The sequence below is a fragment of the Pelodiscus sinensis genome, chromosome 8, assembly GCF_049634645.1.
Source record: "Pelodiscus sinensis isolate JC-2024 chromosome 8, ASM4963464v1, whole genome shotgun sequence".
NCBI classification, from domain to species: Eukaryota; Metazoa; Chordata; order Testudines; family Trionychidae; genus Pelodiscus; species Pelodiscus sinensis.
In genome coordinates this window covers 53007128-53028938 of record NC_134718.1, presented here as the reverse complement: position 1 = coordinate 53028938, position 21811 = coordinate 53007128, and the positions used below count along the sequence as shown (strand labels likewise).

Sequence of the window (21811 nt, the reverse complement as noted above, 5' to 3'; positions counted from 1 at the left end):
TTTTTTAATTTGGGGTATACATTTAAGTTGGACACTGAAGCGCATTTAAGGCCGGCCGGAACCGGTCCTGGCAGGGCATCAGGTCAGGAGTTATCTTGTGTGGCTGATGCCTGAGGCTGTCTGAGACCTGTGCTTAAAGGAACCCACTGGACAGCCAGTTCTAAGGTTTCCCTGCTTGCTTGCCTACCTCGCTGAGGGAAAGCAAAGCATTTTTTTCTCTGTGTGTTCTGGTTGCCCTCACTCAGGACACCACAGCACTCTGCAGCATGGAGCTGGAGCCACCCTTGGGCAATCTGGTGCTTCTTCTGGACGTGTTGCTGCGAGCCAGGCAGCATTTTCTGCAGGCAGTAACAGTCGCCCTATTGTGCCCCACTTGTTCCTCATTCCTCCCTCACGTCCTTCTACTTACTCTTCCCTAACCCCCCTTCCTGCTGTACATTAAAAGACACGTGTTCATTACAACAAAGCCTCTTTATTGAACAAAACTGGGGGGGGGGGGAATGAAACTGAGGTGAGACTGGGGAAAGAAGGAGGGAGAGGCGAGGAGAGAGGGTTGGAGAGGGGAAGAGGAAACCTGGGAGGAGGGAGCTGGCAGGGGGAGGCAAGGGGAGGAAGGAGGAAGAGAAGCACAGGGCTCAAGGTTGGGAGTCTCACCAGACCAACTGTCTCCTAGCACCATGGGTGTGGGGGCCTTGGCACCCCTGGGAGTGTGGGGAGGGTGTGGAGGAAGGAACAGGAGGGGGAGAAGGAGTGGGAGGAGGAACAGTAGCTAGGGAGGCAGTAGGTGCTGGAGCAGCAGGAGGCAGCAAGCTCTGCCCAGGGTCGATGAACACCTGGGGAGCACGGAGTGTCCTGCCCCCCAGGTTGTGGTTCACAGCATCAAAATAGGGGCAGGGGTCTGGGACTGCCCCTGGTTGGGAGCTGCCCCCTATGGCACTTGCCTACACTAGCTGCAGCTCCTTTATTTTCATGCAAACCTGCCCCTGGGTTTGCATGTGGCCTTTGGTGGCCAGGCTGGCAGCCATCCGCCTATAGACGGTTGTGTTCCTCGGTTTAGTGTGGAGATCATGGACGTTGGAGGCATCCCCCCAAACCTGAATTAGGTCCCTGATCTCCGCACTGGACCAGGCAGGTGCCCACCTTTTCTAGCCCCTGGAAGGCTCCTGGGAGCTGGCAGACTGGTCCTGGGGAGCGGTGGAGAGCTGGCTGGCACCGGCTGCCTAGCTCATGCTGGGGCCACTGGGTCAGGTGCAGCGACTGCTGGCTCTGGGCTGGCAGGCTTGGAGCTGGCACAGGCACTGGAATCTACCCTTTTAAGGGCTCGGGAGAGAGGGGGACAGAGAGGAGTTTTCTTGGTTGTGCCCAGAGTGGCCACCAGGGCACCCTGGGAATGTCTGGAGGCCCCCTAGTTTGAAATAAGTGTCTACACAATGCTAGGAAATGTAAAATTCAAATTCTGAAGACAATCTGAACATTAAACACAGATCAACTTTTGTATGTTACCTATAGATGACAAACTTTCATGCTTATTGGCACTTCTAGTAGTAACCATAACACAAACCTTACATCTGTATGTCTAGAGCTCAGACTACGTCTGTGCAACTGCACAAAGTTGACTTAAGTTATGCAACTCCAGCTACATGAATAATGTATCTGGACTTGATGTGCCTTGAGTTACCATAGAGATCTGTGCTGCAGGAGAAGGTCAGGAGAAACTCTCCTGTCAATTTCCCTTATACTTCTTGTCTGGAGTAGAGTAAAAAAATCAACTGGAGAGTGATTTGCGGTCGATTTGGCAGGTCTTATTAAATGGTCTTCACTGATAAATCAGTTGCCAATGGATCAATCTCAGTGTTGATCCCCGAGGCAGTGTAGATGTAGTCTTAGAACAGTGGTCACCAACCAGTAGATCAGGATCTACTGGTAGATCTTGGAGCCTCTGACAGGTGATCCTGACAGGTTTGGCCAGGAGGCTATCTAGGGCCAGCACTTCAGCTGCCTCTCCCTGCACTGCTGCGTAGCTCCTGCTCTGTTCTTGGAGCTGTCCTCTCAGTAGCCTCCTGCTAGCTTGGCAGTGGAGGGAGAGGAAGGTGCTGATGTCAGGGTACCCCTCCCCACTATGTATCTCATCTCCACAGAGCAGAGAGGGGACACAATAGGGCTTGGGATGGAGGGAGTTTGCTGGCTGCTTTTTGGAGTGATGCAGGGCCAGGGCAGGGGTGAGCCTACCTTAGCCCCACTGCACCACCACCTAGGAGCCATCTGAGGTCAGCAGGGCCCAGCCAGAGCCCACATCCTGAAACCCTACCCTAGTCATGAACCCCCTCCAGCACCTCAAGCCCCTGCCCTAGCTCTGAGCACTCCTACGTCCCAACACCTTCCCAAAGCCTGCACCTAGAATACCCTCCAAAACCCCAACTGCCTGCCCCAAGCTCAGCTCAGAGCGCCTCTCACACTCCAGATCCTTTAATCCAAGACCAGAGTCTGCACCCCAACCCACAGCTCCAGCCTGGTGAAAATGGGGGAGGGAGGGAGGATGGAGTAAGCAGGAGTGGGGCCTCAGAGAAGGGGCACACTGGAGGTGGGGCAAGGGTATTTGGGTGTGAGGTAGATCTTTGATTGCACTTAAATTCAAAAAGTGATCTCATGCTTAAAAAGGTTGGAGACCACTGTCTTAGAATGTCACCTTCTCCCCATACTAGATGGAGGTCTATGGCTTTTGTCTGATAATTAGGGAATGGCTTCTATAGGATGAGATTTGGTGGACCCAGGACCCAACTTTCTGCTGGTTGTACCACAGCTGGGACAATAGGTTTTTATCACTCTCTCTATTTAGTGCCTGAGAAACGTGATTTGTTTTGGGAGGTGCTAGTAATTAGGGGTATGTCTACACTACCCTCCTAGTTCGAACTAGGAGGGTAATGTAGGCATACCGCACTTGCAAATGAAGCCCGGGATTTGAATTTCCCGGGCTTCATTTGCATAAGCGGGGAGCCGCCATTTTTAAAACCCCGCTGGTTCGAACCCCGTGCAGCGCGGCTACACGGGACACGAACTAGGTAGTTCGAACTAGGCTTCCTATTCCGAACTACCGTTACTCCTCATTTCACGAGGAGTAACAGTAGTTCGAACTAGGAAGCCTAGTTCGAACTACCTAGTTTGTGCCCCGTGTAGCCGCGCTGCATGGGGTTCGAACCAGAGGGGTTTTTAAAATGGCGGCTCCCCGCTTATGCAAATGAAGCCCGGGAAATTCAAATCCTGGGCTTCATTTGCAAGTGCGGTATGCCTACATTACCCCACTAGTTCGAACTAGCGGGGTAGTGTAGACATACCCTAGCTGATTAAAATCTTGTACAACTTTTGACAGGTGTATACTGCAGAGTAGAAAGTATTGGATGTATCAGCAGGAGCAAAGTTTTTTGAGAAAGCTGAGAGAGAAGGTATCAAGGTTTATTCCCCACTCTGGCACGATGAATGTAGAAATGGGGGCCTGCAAAAAGCAACCCCAAAACCTTATCTTTCCAGGCTTTGGTATAAAGCTTCCCCCAAAAATCTTAAAAACCTAGATTTTGGGGATAAAAATCTGCTGCCACCATCAAGTGCTTTTGAAACCAACCCCAGGGCACCCCAAGCTCTTTTCTCCAAAGAGCTATAAAATGAAAGAGAAAATATAAACTGCAGTCTGTGGCTGCTGGCCCCTAGTCAGAGCATGTGGATCCCACATACAGATTTTCCAGGGCACAGAACTGAACCAATACCAGGTTAATAAAAAGAAAGAACTTTTATTATCAAAACAATACTCCTGTTGCAAGCATAATGATTAGATGGAAAAAGTCACTAATTAATATACTAATGGGGACTCCCATGGACTCAGGACTTAGTTACAAAAGGGAGGGAAACCCATTTCTAACAGCACAGACATCAGATCCAAAGTCCCACAACAGAAAACAATAAAACCTAATGGAGTTATCTAAACTTTACCCTACTTACACATAATGAAGAGTCTTTTTCTTGGGCTATGTCTAGACTGCAGGCTTCTTTCGAAAGAGGCTCTTTCGAAAGCATCTTTTGAAAGAGCCTCTTTCAAAAGATTGCGTCTAGACTGCAGGCGGATCTTTCGAAAGAGCAATCCGCTTTTTCGAAAGAGAGCACCCAGCGAGTCTGGATGCTCTCTTTCGAGGAAGCCCCATTTACATTGAAGAACGCCTTCTTTCGAAAGAGGAACTTTCGAAAGAAGGCGTTCTTCCTCGTGAAACGAGGTTTACCGCCATCGAAAGAAAAGCCGCGTTCTTTTGAAATAATTTCGAAAGAACGCGGCTTGAGTCTGGACGCAGGGGAAGTTTTTTCGGGAAAAGGCTACTTTTCCCGAAAAAAACCCTGAGTCTGGACACAGCCTTGGAGAGAGACATGTCTTCTGTCTCCCTCAGTATCTAGAGCAAAACTGGCTCAGAGACAAAGGAGGGAAAACCCCAAAATTCCTTTGTCTCAGTTTGAAATCCCTATCTGCATTTCTATTGGCTGACTGCTACCTGGCTAGGTACAGTTAACCCCTTACTCCCCAGACTCTTGGCCATCCCTCAAATCCATGACAGAAGGCCAGAATGTGGTGGCCTGAGACTACTGTATCGGACAGAGCAAGGGAAAAAGGCTTCATGTGTTGCCCATATAGAGGTATACCTAATCTGTTTGTTGCATGAAAAAAGGGTAATGGGTTCCCATACCAGGATTGAGCTCCACAGCTATTTTCATGTGCAGCAATACCATCCCTTTTTAGCAACCCAGTGAAAGTAAAGTAATCCATTCTACTTCACCCATTGTATCAAGCTCATCCATCCTCCTTATATGAATATGATAAGCACATATCTCTCATCTGTTCTTCACAAATTGACCACAAATGCCAAAGAATACCATAACCATAGAGATGCACTCAGACTAATTCAGGGTATGTCTACACTACAAAGTTAGTTCGAACTAACGGACGTTAGTTCGAACTAACTTTCATAGGCGCTACACTAGCGCTCCGTTAGTTCGAATTTAATTCGAACTAACGGAGCACTTAGTTCGAACTAGGTAATCCTCATTCCACAAGGATTAAGCCTAGTTCGAACTAGCTAGTTCGAATTAAGGGGTGTGTAGCCCCTTAATTCGAACTAGTGGGAAGCTAGCCCTCCCCAGGTTTCCCTGGTGGCCACTCTGGCCAAAACCAGGGAAACTCTACTGCCCCCCTCCCGGCCCCGGACCCCTTAAAGGGGCACGGGCTGGCTACGGTGCCCGTGCCAGGTGCAAGCCTGCCAGCACCCAGCCAGCAGACCCTGCACCTGGCACGGCACAGAGCCACCCACCTGATGCCCCCCAGCCCACCCCCTCTTCCCGGGACCAGGCTGGCGGCTCCTGGGAGCTTGCCCGGTACCGCAAGAGGCGGTCACCCGCCTGGGCTAGTGCGGACATCGTGGACCTCGTCCACGATCTCCACACTAGGCACAGGAAAGTGGCCGGCTTAGGCAGGAGAGCTGCCAGCCTGGCCACCCAGGAGCAGGTGTGCAAGAGAATCAATGGGGTCCTCTGAGACCCCCGACCCTGAGCCCTGAGCTTACAATGACCGTCCTGGGTCAGACCGAAGGTCCATGTAGCCCAGTAGCCTGTCTGCCGACAGCGGCCAACCCTAGGGACCCTGGAGGGGATGGACCGAAGACAGTGACCGAGCCATTTGTCTCGTGCCATCCCTCTCCAGCTTTCCACAAACCTTGGGCAGGGACACCACTCCTACCCCCTGGCTAATAGCACTCCATGGACCCAACCACTTTATCTCACTTTACCACCTCCATCACTTTATCTCACTTCCCTTTAAACTCTGTTCCAGTTCTAGCCTTCACAGCCTCCTGCAGCAAGGAGTTCCACAGGTTGACTCTTTGCTTTGTCAACCTGGGGGCGGGGACAATTGCGCGCCCGGGGGTGGCCCCCCCCATAGCCATGCGCCCGGGGCTGGTGCCCCCTCCAAGGGCTGCGCTCCCGGGGCCGGCACACCCACCCTCAAGCGCCGCACGCCCGGGGCTGGCGCTCCCCCCCGCAAGCGCCGCGCGCCCTGGGCTGGCGCTCCCCCCGCCAAGCGCTGCGCGCCCGGGCCGGCACTCACCGTGCACCATGTGCCCGGGGCCAGCCCCGAGCACTGTGTTGGGGACCACGGACATACAGTATCAGCACAGGGATGTTCTATACCCGGCGTATAAGACGACCCCCGATTTTTGGGGGATGTTTTTTAGTATAAAAAGTCGTCTTATACGCTGGAAAATACGCTAGGTATTTATAATGCTTTGAATTTGTAATGGGTTTTACCCACAAAAGCTCATGATTTTATATGTTTTTGTTAGTTTCTCAGGTGCCACAGGACTACTCATTGTATTTAGAAATATGTTGTAGAAAGATTTGTAGTTGTTTCTGAAAATATTTGAGATACACTAGTTTGTAACATTTTCTTTTCTCCTGTAAGACATGTGAAGGTGGATGTTCCTGATAAACTAGGATTTACTGCTCTGATGGTTGCTTCGCAGAAAGGATATGATGGGTATTACTGCTTTTCTTTTACCTCTTCATTGTATATAATTGATTTTTACATTTCTTTGCTATATTAGGAGCAGAATAATAGATAATCAATTTAAGAAACATGCAATAGAATATTATTGACGTTGCTTTTTTCATAACATAAAGGCAACTTTGATAATTTATAAATTTCATAATATAAAGGCAACTTGACAATTTATAAAATTAATACAGTGATTATTTTATTCTTCTGTGTATTTGTTGTTGAAAATCAAAAAAAGGCTTTTAGTTAAAAAATAAAAAAAAAATGAACCTATCAGTAATAGATTTTGCGTGCAAAACTACGTTTTTATTTACTCTTTCAAAGTTTCCATTTTAATAATAAATGTTAGTTTAGTGGTACTTTTCTTGATGAAAATATTTTATATTATCTAGACTTGTGAAAATACTGGTAGAGCATGGAACAGATGTAAACGAGAAGAATGGAAGTGGAAAGGACAGGTACTGCGTGGATATACTGTGCCATGAGAGATTTGGGGTAACTGGTATTATGGATTACTGCATCATTATTTTGTTCAGTTCTGGAAACTAGTATTCAAATTCTAGTTTTAGTTATAAGTGAAAATAAGTTTTGTTGATTTAATTTTAGTTTCCGTTTAAAAACACCATAAAATTACCACAGAATTCAGTAAACTCAAGCTTTGCTCAGGAAGAAGAGAGTACTGCAATAGAAAAGAGAATTGTAGATCAGTAATCAGCTACACTGGCAGAGATCTGAAGAGGAAGAGAGGAAGCTTGCACAGGATTTACTCTCATTGCATGGCTCTAGCCAGTGCAATTGATTTTTCACTTTACTATCTCTATGATCATATGGCTACGTCTAGACTGGCATGATTTTCTGCAAATGCTTTTAACGGAAAAGTTTTCTGTTAAAAGCATTTGCGGAAAAGAGCATCTAGATTGGCACGGATGCTTTTCCGCAAAAGCATTTTTTGCGGAAAAGCATCCGTGCCAATCTAGATGTGCTTTTGCACAAGAAAGCCCCAATCGCCATTTGCACGATCGGGGCTTTTTTGTGCAAAACAAATCTGAGCTGTCTACACTGGCCCTTTTGCGCAAAAGCTTTTGCGCAAAAGGACTTTTGCCCGAACAGGAGCAGCATAGTATTTCCGCAAGAAGTGCTGATTTCTTACATGAGATCGTCAGTGTTGTTGCGGAAATTCAAGCGGCCAGTGTAGACAGCTGGCAACTTGCCAGTCTAGACACAGCCATATTTGTAAAAAAAAGAGACAAAAATATATTTAAGGAATAGCTGATGTGCAATTTTTAAGCACCTTACATTGTTCTGTATTAGAGCCTCTTCACAAAATTCATATTCAACTGAAAATTGATCCCATCTAGTGACTGTTTGATAACTCCTATATGAGATGGATTTGATGCATGTCTGCTCCCATCTCACAAATTCACCTTAACAGTTTGTAATAATGGGCAGACTCATCAGAGAGACTGATAAATGTGTGGACAGTGGAGGCTTCAGCCGCCCTGGAGATAAACATAAGGTATCATTTACCAGGACTGTCATGACATTGCCTTTTGTCATCACTAATTCAGCGCATAACTTTTAAAATCAAATGTATGGTAATACTTGAATTTAAATATGAAAATTAGTCAAACAAGTGATTTGCATAAGGTGGCACATCCTAAAACCTAGTTAAGCTTTCTAGGCTGCTGTTTCTCCTGGACTTTGTCATTATCTGTGTCATTATTGTGATACTCTCAGGGCTTTTTCTAATCTGGTCTCATTTGTGTTCTACATAAATGTCTTCCCTGGAACTTGGCTTCCCCAGTGATTTCCTTCTGGTTTAGTCCTTACTGTGCCTGTCTGCTAGGATCCGTTAAAGCTGTCACCCTGAAGCATTCAGGTAGCCCAGACCATTTGTAGAGCTACTTCAGTTTCTAGTGCAGCCACTTTGATTTCCCCATTGTACTGTTAGCTCTAGGCAATCCTTTCTGACAGTTCGGTGCTCCTGCTTTTCCTCTCCACTCATAACTGGGCTACTGTGTGTGGTACTTAGTAAATCAGACAACGAGAGGTAGAGTTACCTAGTTTCACATATGATCCAAAAGGCAGTTGCTCCCCGTAATGAACCTATTAGTATCCTAGATATTTGTCCATTTGCTTCTTTTATTTGTGAGATCACAAATCTGGTTATCTGCCTCCTTGAAAGATCAATGGGCCAGTTATGGCTTTCTTGGTGTCGTAGTGTGCACATATGAGTGTGTTTGGCCTGGTAATGAACTAGAAGGCTCAATATTATCTATATACTTCCTTATACACAGGCACCAATATTCAATTAAATTTATTCCACATTTTCCAAAGAAGTGTAATTATCTTGATTTCCTATGCATTGGTAAAGCATGTTTTCCATCTCTATCCATGCAGACATTTGATGCCAGGGTTCATGGGTTTGGGAAAGACTGAAGGCTTAGATCAAGCCTTTTAAGGGCTAAGATCAAATGTATCATCTGAGATTAGCAAGTGTATATACACAACACTATGAAAGACAGATATACATGAGATTTTTTGCAATTAAAAATATAGGGAAAATTTTGACAATTGGTTACTGTTTCTTGTATGATTAACATAAACTTATTATGGATGACAATGAATTTAAGTGCTCAAAAAGTAAATCTGTGATTTCATTATTTGTATACTAGCATAGATCGGAGTAGCAACAGGTGGTATGTGACAGGTGATATTCAAAAATAAAATAAGACAATCCTTATCCTAATTGTTTACAGTCTAAATAGGAACAAGGCAGGAAAGGTGGGTATAGAACCCAATTTTGTGGAAAAAAGAAGGCAAGGGTAATAGAAATACAAAGTGTGAGTATGTTATCTGAATGTATAGTTTGGAAGCCACATAGTAATTTTATTTAAAAGAGATTAGCCAGAAAAAGAGAGAGATTAATGAATCACTAATGAGACAAATGTCTAGACCAAGGCTGGGCAAACTATGATCTGCAAGCCAGATCTGGCCCACGAGAGCCTCTGCCAGCTCCCTGCTTTCCTTTCCCCCGCTTGGCACTCAGTAAAGCCAGCTGCAGGGCCATGTGTGCATCCCTGAATGCTGAGAGCTCGGGGAGGAGGGAAGGTGAGAGTCTTTTCATGCTGCCCCCACCCCCACTACCTCCCATTGGCTGATTTCCAGCCAATAGCAGATGCCTGTTTGCAGGGTAGGCAGCATGTAAAGTGCCCCTCCTCCCTCACTCGCAAGCTCACAGTGCCCGCAGGAGTAAACATGGCCCCTGCAGCTGCTTTTAGCTTGTATAGGGGCATGGAAGGCAGGGATCCGGGCTAAGGAACCTGCTGGGCTGCTTGCTGGGAGCCACCCAGGTAGTCTCCCAGCCCGAGCCTGCCTCTGGCAAACCAGCCCCTCCCTCCTGCAACCCTCTGCCCCTCTCCTGCACCCTCCCCAAACACCTTCCCAGACACTGCATCCACTCCTACACCACTCCTCAAGTCACAACCCCCTCCCAGACCTTGCACCTCAGTTCTCTATCGCTCCCACAACCCAAATACCTGCATCTCCTTCTCCACGCCTGCTCCAGATTATAATCCTCTCCGAGACCCTGCATCCCATCCCAGGTTACAACCCCCTACCAGACCCTGCACGCCATATTGCACCTCTAGTCTGCTGTTCCAGGTCACAATCCCCTCCTTCGCCCAGACTTTCTCCCATATCCCACAACCCCAATCCCTTTTGCACTCAGCTTCATTCCAGACCCCTGTACCTACTCTATCAATATAATGAAAGAGTGCAGCCCTCAGTAACGTACCAAATTCTTGGAGTGGCCCCCCCATCAAAAATTATTGCCCACCCTGGTCTAGACATTACCTAGGCAGATGGCTAGTTAAAATCATCTTGGTATCATCATCATCATCATCACCACAGCCTAATTATGTTTTAATTTTAACACATTGACTCATAGTATCATAGAAGATTGGGGTTGGAGGAGATCTCAGGAGGTCATCTAGTGCAAATCCCTGCTCAAAGCAGGATCAACCCTAACTAAATCATCCCAGCCAGAGCTTTGTCTGATTAAAAATGTGTTTATATTTTCATTTCACATTATGGACTTAATTAAGGTTTGAGAGCCAGAACAGTGTTAAGGTAGGAGTGCATCACATGAATAATAATGTTATTCTGTGCAGTATAGTTGTAGCCATTTCTGTCTCGGGATATTAGAGAGACAAGGTGGGTGAGGTAATAAGATGATAATATCTTGTGTTTCTGATTTATAGTGTTACTGTTATTAATATTATAATAGTGCCTGCATGCCCCAGCTGACATTAGGTGCCCCAGTGTATTAGGATATAGTAAAATATAGGAGGAGACAGTTTCTTCCCTGAAAAGTTGATAATCTAAATAGACAAACAAAGGATGAGAGGGAAAATGAGGGACAGAAAGATTAAGTGATTTGCTCAGTGTCACTCAGTAGGGCACTGTTAGAGCAGGGAATAGAAACCATATTCTTTGAGTCCTAGTCCATTGCTTTCATTAATTAAATAAGTATTTTTCAGTGGGGATCATGATTGGCAGTCAAGATGATCACGAGGCACTGATCACGAGGCACTGATTGTATTACAATCTAAAGCAAAAATAATCTCCCTTGCTTTCTGTACACCCTTACTCTTTAAGGCTGGCCTGGGCAAAATACTCTCGATGGGCCAGACCCAGCCCAGCAAACCACCGGATCCAGCCCATGGACGCAGCAGGGAGGCTCAGGAAGATGCCCCTGTTTGCCCCACCCCTGCATGCTGCACAGAAAAGCAGCTGCTGGGCTGTTCATTTTTCACAAACTGTGAGCAGGGAGGAGGGGGGAGTGGTGCTTCACGAGCTGCTCCCGTCCCCAGCACAATCCCATTGGCCAGTTTCTGGTCAATGGGATCTGTCTGTTTCAAAGAACAGGCAGCACGTGAAGCACCAATCCCCCCTCCCCTCAGGCTCTCATTCACAGAGCACATGGCCCTGTAGCCTGTGTGGGGCTGGAGCAGGTTCCTGCCTAAGAAATGTGCTGGGCTGCTGGCTGGGAATCTCTCACTGGCAAGTCTCCTGGCCAGAGCCTGCCTGTGGTATACAAGCCCCTCACGTACCCCCAGCCCTCTGTCCCTCTACCCCACATAATCCAAACCCTCCTGAGCCCATACCCACTCCCAGACCCGGCTCCCCAATCCCATGTCCCAGATCACAGTCCCCTCCTGACCTACATCACAACCCAAACCCTGGCACTATGATCCCCAGCCCTAGGTCACAACCCAGATCCCTGCACTCCAATCCCATGCCCCGGGTCACAACTGCCTCCTCCTCTTCACCCAAACTCACTCCCAGACCTCACAGGCCCTTCTGCACCCAACCTCCATCCCAGACCCTGAACTTCCTCCATTAATATCATGGAAGAGTGTGGCCCTCAACCACTTTCCAAATCTGGGAGTGGCCCCTGCATCAAAAATTATTGCCCATCCCTGCTTTAAGGTCTAGTGTTCTCTGTTAACTTTGCATACAAACATAGATTAATAGGATTATTATTGATACATTTTTTACTGTGCCATTTATAGTAAATGTAAAGGAGTCTCAATCATTTTTTATTTTGAATAAGGGATTGTCAGTTTGAGAAGGTTGAGAAACATACTGCCTTTTCTGCTTATGTAGGGTTGGAGAAAGCATAATGCTTCCAGCATCGCTGTCTGATGATGAACTTATTGATTACCATTTCTATACCTATAATAAAAGTTTAGCTTGGACCCTGGCCTTCATATGCTTGTCTATGTGCAGGAAGGTTGTACTGTGGTGTTCAATACTAGAAGTGCTCTCCTCTGTAGTTTGCTTATGCTGGCTGTAGCATTATGATGATCTTTTGTTTTGAAGCACTGAAGCTAAAGTGTGGTACAGCAGTAGGTGTGGGACTCCTTATGCCTGCCTTTCATCTTCTCTCAAGGATAGCTACAGCATAGCTGTGCATTAAATATCAGTAAAATTTGTGGTTTTCAGCTCAGAATTAATAGTTGAGAAGAAAAACCTACCCAAATTAAAGTAAGTCACTAATGTATGAATAATAATGATGCCCCATTCTTCCAGCAAAATAATTCTTTTCATGTTACAGCCTAATGTTAGCTTGTTTTGCTGGTCACCTGGATATTATTAAATATCTCAAAGAACAAGGAGCTTCTTGGAAAGTCAGAGATCTGGGAGGTTGTACAGCTTTGCACTGGGCTGTGGATGGAGGACATTGTGAAGTTATTGAATGGCTGATTAACGATGGCTGTCAGGTATGGATTATTTATCTGAATTTTTAATGGAAAACAACATTGTTATGGGACATAAAGAGGTTGCCTGGTATCCTGGTGATACTTTGGGAATTTTAGTGCTCTGTCAAGCATATGGGGTATATCTACACTACAGCATTATTTCAAAATAGCTTATTTTGAAATAATGCGTCTAGACACAAAATGCAATTCGAAATAGCATTTTGCTATTTCAAAATAGTGTGTCCACACTGATAGGATGCTGAATCGCATTTAAGGCCGCCGGAACTGGTTCTGGCAGGGCATCAGATCAGGAGTTACCTTGTATGTCTGCTGCCTGAGGCTATTGGAGGCCTGTGCTTAAAGGGACCCTCCCCCCTAAGCACCTGGTTCGCAGGTTTCCGTGCTTGCTTGCCTACCTTGCTGCGGGACAGCAAAGCATTTTTTTCTTTGTGTGTTCTGGTTGCCCTCCCTCAGGACACCACATCACTCTGCAGTATGGAGCCGGAGCCACCCCTGGGCACTCTGGTGCTTCTCCTGGACGTGTTGCTGTGAACCTGGCAGCACGTTCTGCAGGCAGTAACAATCTCTCTAGTGTGCCCTACTAGAATGTGCCTCATTCCTCCCTCACGACCTTCCACATACCCCTCCCTAACCCCACTTCCTGCTGTACATTAAAAGACACGTGTTCATTACAACAAAGTCTCTTTATTGAGCAAAACTGCAGTGGGGGGAGAAGCGAGACTGGGGAAAGAAGGTGGGAGAAGGGAGGAGGGAGGTTGGGAGAGGGAAAACCTGGGAGGAGGGAGCTGGCAGGGGGAGGCAAGGGGAGGAAGGAGGAAGAGAAGCTCAGGGCTCAGGGTTGGGGGTCTCACCAGACCAACTGTCTCCTAGCACCACGGGTGTGGGGGCCTCAGCATCCCTGGGGATCTGGGGAGGGTGTGGAGGAAGAAACGTGAGGGGGAGAAGGAGTGGGAGGAGGAGAGGTAGCTGGGGAGGCTGCAGGTGCTGGAACGGCAGGAGGCAGCAAGCTATGTCGCAGGGTCAATGACCACGTGGGGAACATGGACTGTCCCACCCCCCAAGATGTAGTCCAGGACATCAAAATAGGGACAGGGATCTGGGTCTGCCCCTGGTTGGGAGCTGCCCCCTATGGCCCTTTCATAGGCCTGCTGCAGCTCCTTTATTTTCATGCAAACCTGCCCCTGGGTTTGCATGTGGCCTTTGGTGGCCAGGCTGGCAGCCATCTGCCTGTAGATGGTTGCGTTCCCCCATTTAGTGCGGAGATCATGGACGTTGGAAGCATCCCCCCAAACCTGAATTAGGTCCCTGATCTCTGCACTGGATCAGACAGGCGCCCGCCTTTTCCTGCCCCTGGCAGGCTCCTGGGAGCTGGCAGACTGGTCCTGGGAAGCGGTGGAGGGCTGGCTGCCTAGCTCATGCTGGGGCCACTGGGTCAGGTGCAGCGACTGCTGGCTCTTGGCTGGTAGGCTTGGAGCTGGCACAGGCACTTTGGCCAGAGTCTACCCCTTTAAGGGCTCGGGGGGGGGGGGGGAAGGATAGGAGTTTTCCTGGTTGTGTCCAGAGTAGCCACCAGGTCACCCTGGGAAGGTCTGGAGGCCCCCTATTTCGAAATAAGCATCTACACAACGCTTATTTCGAAATAGTAATTTCAAAATAGGCGCTATTCCTCGTGGAATGAGGTTTACCAATTTCGAAATAAGCCCTCCGCTAATTTTGAAAATAATTTAATTTTGAAAAATTTAATTTTGAAATAGCGGTTTGGCTGTGTAGATACTGGTAAAGTTATTTTGAAATAACTTTGCTGTGTAGACATACCCTATCTGAGCCTCTTGAAACAAAGGAGTGTATCTTATTGCTCAGTGGAAGCCCCTTCAGCTGGAAGGATAGTGACTGTGACGTAAGTCCTGAATATCTAGGAACTGTTAAACTAAAGAAAAAATGAGAAAAGGGGAAGGTCGTCAGAGTTCTGTTAGGAACATTGAGAATCTGCTATAGGAAGCTGGGTAGTGCTGCCCTTAGTTCTGTTGTTTTATAATTAAATTACTATTATTAGAGAATTGTTTTGTAGATAGTTAATATGGAAATAGATCCCACAGTGCTCAAAATTGAAAGTTTTGTAGTTTTAATAAAAAATTTTCTCTCAAGCCGTGAAATTAGAGACCGGCAGTCTTGCCTACTTTTGATTTTGCACCATTTGGAGACTCAAACTTGCATTAGTGAACAAAATAGGATATGCTTAGGAACAGCTCAGCAAATATTAGCAAATTGGTGGATACAATTTAATCGAGTGGTTGCAGTTGATAGGATGTTCAAAAACTCTGGTTTAAGACTGCAGGGAAGCTAAATGAAGTTGAAGTTATGGAGATAAGGATTGATGGGAATAATTTTATTCTAATTGAGAATACTAGAACAGTAAAGCACTGAGAAATGACCTGTAAAATAATTTCGGATTAAGGAAAGTCATGTTGATAGAGGCTCCTGTAAGATTGGAAAGTAAGAGAGAAGGTGATTAGGTCAAAATTAAACCCCACATTGCAAATTCATTGCCACATAAGCATTCTTAGTGCAGGGAGTAGGATAGTGGAAGTTACTGATATCTAGAGCCCCACCAAATTCATGGTCCATTTCACTGCCATATGATTTTAAAAATCATAATTTTCAAGATTTCAGCTATTTAGATATAAAATTTCATGGTGTTTTTATTGTAGGGGTCCTCACCCAAAAAGGACTTGTGTGGGGGCTTGCAAGGTTATTGTGGGAGGATTGTGATACTGCTAACCTTACTTCTGCAATGCTGCTAGCGGTAGCAGTGCTTGCAGAGCTCAGAAACTGGAGAGCAATGGCTGCTGGTCAGGGGCCCAGCTCTAAAGGCAGAGCCACCACTAGCAGTAATGAAAAAGTAAGCATAGCCTGTAGAGCCGGTCCCTTAGTCAGCAACTGTCACTACCCAGCCGCCCACCCCTGAAGGCAGCATGGCAGAAGTAAGGCTACCATGGTATGGTATTGCCACCCTTATTTCAGTGTTGTTGCTTGTGGGGGGCTGCTTTCACAGCTGGATGCCCAGCCAACAGTCGTGTCTCTCTGACCACCCAGCTCCGAATGCAACAGTGCAGAAGTAAGGGTGGCATGTATGGTATTGCCACTCTTTTGTGCTGATGCTGGTGGGTGCTGTCTTCAGAGCTGGGTGCCTGGCCAACAGCGGCCTGGCTGCCCAGCTCTGAAGTCAGCCCAGAAGTAAGTGTGACAATACTGTGATCCCCTAAAATAATCTTGTGAGCCCTGCCACTCCCTTTTGAGTCAGGATCCCCAATTTGAAAATTTTGGGTTTCTCCTGTGAAATCTATATAGAATTGGATAAAAGAACATAAAAGATCAGATGTCATGGAGGGAAACTGGATTTCACCATCTGTGACATGTTTTTCATAGCCATGAATTTAATAGGGCCTTGCTGATAGCTGAAAAAAATCTCCAGATCTTAGAGTGATGCTTGATCCTGTTGCATTCCACAGTGAATCCAATCTAAAGGAAAATTAGTTACATATTTTCAGGACATAAAATTGTATATGCAATCTTAAAAATATAAATATTAAAATAGAAGTGGCGTGTTTCTATTTTTTCTGGTTTAAAATAAATTTTATCTAGGTTATTATCATATTTGTCTTTGTCATAAAAAGTGGTTTTATTTTACCATAAAAGAGTATGGACTGGGAATATTTAAATTCTTCAAGTGATGTCCCTGTGGGTGCTCCACTGATGGTGATGTGCCCCGTGTAGCCGCGCAAAGCAGTTTCCCACACTGAGCCATACATGTGCAGGAGGCATCTCACGGTGTTCATGCCTGAGCGCCTGATGCGTGTGGCCAGACGCTTCCCTTTCAGTTCTTCTTAACCACCGTTGGTTGTGGTCAACTACTCTTTCAGCTATTTACCTCAGACATTACTTTGGTGTTTTAATAGTCACTTTATGTTGTTTGTGTTAGAAATTGATGTATATAGCTTCCCTTGTTCAACTTTACCTCATTTAAAAAAAAAAAGAAAATCAAAAGTAATACCACAGATGTATCAACAGGCTCTTCGGGCTTCAAGAAATGGGACAAGTGCTGAGAGCCCATGTCAGTGTCAGATGGCCACTCCCTATGCATTTGTTGTTTGGGGGAAGCCCGTGTCCCACAAAAATGTGATCACTGCTGCAGTCTGATGGTGAGAGCCAGAAAAGAGAGAGAGCTCCACCTCAGAATGATGCTATTCTATAAAGCTATGCAGCCTAGAAAGGGGTGAAATGTCTCCAAGCACAAGAGAGCTCCCCAAAGAAAAGAGCCACTTCCCTGCCTACCAGAAAGGCTTCTAAAAAGAAAGCTTCGCCAGCACGCTCTCTTTCTCTTCTCCTAGAGTCAGCAGGGGAGAGAGGCCAAGCACATCTGGACCAGTGGCACTGAAAAATGTGGACAGGGCTCATACAACAGCACCAGCACTGGTGCACACCTCCTCGGTGCCAGCAGGAGCTCATAAGCATTCTGCAATCGTGGCACTGCATAAGAACCTGGCATTGCCAAAAGTCGCAGCACCACAAGCAAAAATGGCATGTTCAAATAAAGCGTCACCGGCTCCAATGCCACTGCTGTCAGTTCCAGCCTCACTGCCACTAGAAACAGACCCACAGCTGACATGGGCAACAACGGAAAGAGCACAGTTCAGCACTTGACAGTCAAGGCAAACATAATCATTTGCGCCCTACCTCTACAAGTCTTATCACCGGCGTTATCTCCAGTACACAACTCTCCATCTCTAATTAGATCTCCAGTACTCTTTCAACATAGCCTTTTAGCTGATGATGACCAAAGAAGTGCATTCTCATCACAGCACCCATCAGTGATGGGTTCATGGTCACATTATTACAGAGAAAGACCCCATCAGCCCTCTCAGTACCCACATTGAGCTTACCCCCTCCACACTATCTACCGCAGTGGATTCCTTGGGAGCATTAGCACCCATATAGACAGTGGTCTACAGCCCCCTCTAACCAGTTAAAAGACACCTCTCCCACCCTAAATCCTTCCTCTGCTTGAAAACTCCGAGGAGGAGGAGGAGGGACAGTTAAATGATAGGGACCGGATTCTCATGTACCAATCATGTCTCCAGCAGATAACTTTTCATCATTGCCCAAAGAGGTGGTCATACCATCTGACACATGCCCAACTGAGGGTACGTCTACACTACAGCGCTAGTTCGAACTAACTTAGTTCGAATTAGTTAATTCGAACTAAGCTAGTTCGAACTAACGCATCTAGAACTAAAAACTAGTTCGAACTAGCGTTTTGCTAGTTCGAACTAGTAAGTCCACATTGAGTGGACTCTGAACAGGGCTTAATGATGGCCGGAAGCAGTGCCGGCAGGGCATAAAAGGAGGACTTAGAGCATGGAGATGCTGTCTCAGGCTAGCCGAGGGCTGCGCTTAAAGGGTCCCGACCCCCACCCCGGACACACAGTTCTAAGGGGTGCCCCGCTTGCAAAGAAGTTCTGGCTTGGAGTGCCCTGAGTGCCCACACTGGGCACATCACACCACTCGGCCATCAGCCCGGCTGCACTTGCCGCAGGCTGCCATCTGGGGAGAGGGAGTAATTGGGGGGCTGCAGGAGAGCTTCCACCCCCAGAAGCCCGCAGAGCCAGCCCAGTCCTCCCCATCGGGGGCTCGTACCCCATTCCTCCCTCACCTCCTTCCACTTGCCCTTCCCTAGCCCCCCTTCTTATTGATGTACAAAATAAAGATAACGTTTCTTCCAACATTGACTCTGTCTTTATTGAACAAAACTGGGGGAGACTGGGAAAAGGAGGTGGGAGAGGGGAAGAGAAAGGCTGGGAGAGGGGAGGGCAACTAACATGATCAGGGGTTGGGAACAGGTCCCAGATGAAGAGAGGCTACAGAGACTGGGACTGTTCAGCTTAGAAAAGAGGAGACGGAGGGGGGACAGGATAGAGGTCTCTAAAAGCAGGGGTTGGGTGGAGAGGGTGCATTCAGAAAAGTTCTTCCTGAGTTCCCATAAAGAAGGACTAGAGGACACCAAAGGAAAGGAATGGGTAGCAGGCTTGAAACTAGTAAGAGAAAGTTGTTGTTCTTGACAAAGCAAATAGTTAACCTGTGGAACTCCTTGCTGCAGGAGGCTGTGAAGGCTAGAACTAGAACAGAGTTTAAAGGGAAGTGAGATAAAGTGATGGAGGTTGGGTCCATGGAGTCCTATTAGCCAGAGGGTAGGAGTGGTATCCCTGCCCAAAGTTTGTGGAAGGCTGGAGAGGGATGGCACGAGACAAATGGCTTGGTCATTGTCTTCGGTCCATCCCCTCCAGGGTCCCTAGGGTTGGCCGCTGTTGGCAGACAGGCTACTGGGCTAGATGGACCTTTGGTCTGACCCAGTACGGCCATTGTAAGCTCAGGGCTCAGTGTCGGGGGTCTCAGTGGACCCCCTTGATTTTCATGCACACCTGGTCCTGGGTGGCCAGGCTGGCAGCTCTCCTGCCCTAGACGGCCACTTTCCTGTGCCTAGTGCGGAGATCGTGGACGAGGTCCACGATGTCCGCACTAGCCCAGGAAGGTGCCCGCCTCTTGCGGTCCAGGGCAAGCTCCTGGGAGCCGCCAGCCTGGTCCCGGCAAGAGGGGGTGGGCTGGGGGGCATCGGGTGGGTGGCTCTGTGCCGTGCCAGGTGCAGGGTCTGCTAGCTGGGTGCTGGCAGGCTTGCACCTGGCACGGGCACCGTAGCCAGCCCGTGCCCCTTTAAGGGGTCCGGGGCCGGGAGGGGGGCATAGAGTTTCCCTGGTGTTGGCCAGAGTGGCCACCAGGGAAACCTGGGGAGGGCTAGCCTCCCACTAGTTCGAACTAAAGGGCTACACAGCCCTTAGTTCGAACTAGCTAGTTCGAACTAGGCGTTAGTCCTCGTAAAATGAGGTTTACCTAGTTCGAACTAAGCGCTCCGCTAGTTCGATTCAAATTCGAACTAGCGGAGCGCTAGTGTAGCGCATAGGAAAGTTAGTTCGAACTAACGTCCGTTAGTTCGAACTAACTTTCTAGTGTAGACATACCCTGATTATCTTAATAAATTTCAAAAGCTATTTAAAAAAGTGGTGGCAAGCCAACAAGTCCCACTTCAAGAAGTGCAATTAAAAGAGCACCGCTTTTTGAAAAGTTTACACCCCACGTTGCAGGGGAAGGTTGCCTTGCCTATAAATGAGGCAGTTATGGAGACCTAGGATGAACTAGGGCAAATGCCTGCATCCATCCAGCCTACCTGTAAAAGGGCAGACAGAAAATACTTTGTCCCTCCCAAAGACATGGAATTTTTATTCACACACCCCCAACCAAATTCTTTGGTTGTGGAGTTGGCTCAGCAACGATTCAAACTGCCGCCGTATAGGGCAAGAAATCAAGACAAGGACCATAAGAAATTGGATCTTTTGGGGAGAAAGATCTACTCTTCCTCCGCACTACAACTGAGAATTGCGAATTATTTTGCCCTTTTGGCAAATCATTACTTCGATAATTATTCAAAGTTGGGTGAACTCATTGAACACCTCCTGGATTCAAAGAGGCCTATCCTGAAGGCAATAGTGTGTGAGTGCCATACCATCGCCCATACTGCCCTACAAATGGTGAATGTTGTTGACACTGCAGCTGGAGCAACAACCACAGCAGTGGACATGTGAAGTGCATCCTGGTTATAGTCCTTGGCGGTTCCCTGTGAACTTCAGGCCAAAGTGGAGGACCTCCCATTTGATAAACAAAAACTTTTTGCAGCCAAAACTGACAAAATACTACACAGCAGCAAAGATTCAAGAGCCACATTATGTACTCTTGGCATGTATACCCTGCCTTATCAGCACAAGTGGTACACCCTATACAACCACAATGGAAATGGACAATATAATCAGCCACCGCAAAGACCATACAAAGATGCCCAACCAAGAGGAGGTGCTCCAACCATGGCCACCCCTCTATTACTCAGTCCTCAAAACAGTTGGTTTGAGGGTATGGTCAAGGGACCTCCTTCATGATTCAGTGCTGTCACAGCAGTGCCATCTTTTTACCCACTGGATACTTCCCTTTCTGCCATACTGAGAGGTCATAACATCAGACACTGGGTGCTGGAGATAATCCATATGGGATATGTTACCCCTTTACCTTAATCCCCCTACCCCACTTTCTACTCCATGTCTCCTCAGGGACCCCTCTCATGACAACCTACTAAGACAGGAGATCAATCGACTCCTGCTGCTGTGGGCCATAGAGAAGGTATCCAAGGAATTCCACAGAAGAGGGTTCTATTTCAAATACTTCCTGAAAAAAGAACGAGGTTGGAGACCGATCCTTGATCTCTGCAAATTCAATAAATTTCTCAGAAAGCACCGCTTCACAATTGTCATGCTAAACACAATCATTCCAGCATTGGCTCAAGGGGACTGGTTCGCAGCTCTTGACCTACTGGATGCCTACTTTCACATTGCCATTCATCCAGCACACAGACGTTACCTCCGCTTCACACTGGGGGCAGATCACTATCAATACAAAGTCCTACTCTTTGGCCTTTCCTCAGCTCCTCAAGTATTTTCGAAAGCGTTAGCTGTGACCACTGCATACCTGTGACAACATGTAGTCATTTTTCCATACCTCAACAACTGTTTGATAAGAGGAAGGTCACGGGAGGAAAACACCATGATAAACAAGACCAAAGCCCTCTTCAGTTGTCTCTGTCTTCTCATCAACGAACAAAAATCAATGTAATACCCTGTCCAAGATACAGAGTTCATAGGCACCCACCTTAACTCAATCTCAGCCCACACATACTTACCTCAACGACAATTCATAACTATACAAGATCTGATGAGGAGCCTATCCATGAGCCCTTCCACCAACATATTTACCTGTCTCTGGTTGATGTGCCATATGGCTGCAACTACTT

At 47.1% G+C, this 21811-nt stretch overlaps 1 protein-coding gene across 1 annotated transcript in view; it reads left to right on the top strand.

Moving 5' to 3' along the window:
• The window catches only part of FANK1 (fibronectin type III and ankyrin repeat domains 1), an 84970-nt gene that overhangs the window by 58000 nt on the left and 5159 nt on the right, over positions 1 to 21811 (top strand). The window contains exons 5-7 of the mRNA XM_075935286.1: positions 6488 to 6562; positions 6973 to 7038; positions 12702 to 12867. Of these exons, the coding sequence (XP_075791401.1) occupies positions 6488 to 6562; positions 6973 to 7038; positions 12702 to 12867 (307 nt within the window). The remainder of the gene's footprint in view (positions 1 to 6487; positions 6563 to 6972; positions 7039 to 12701; positions 12868 to 21811) is intronic.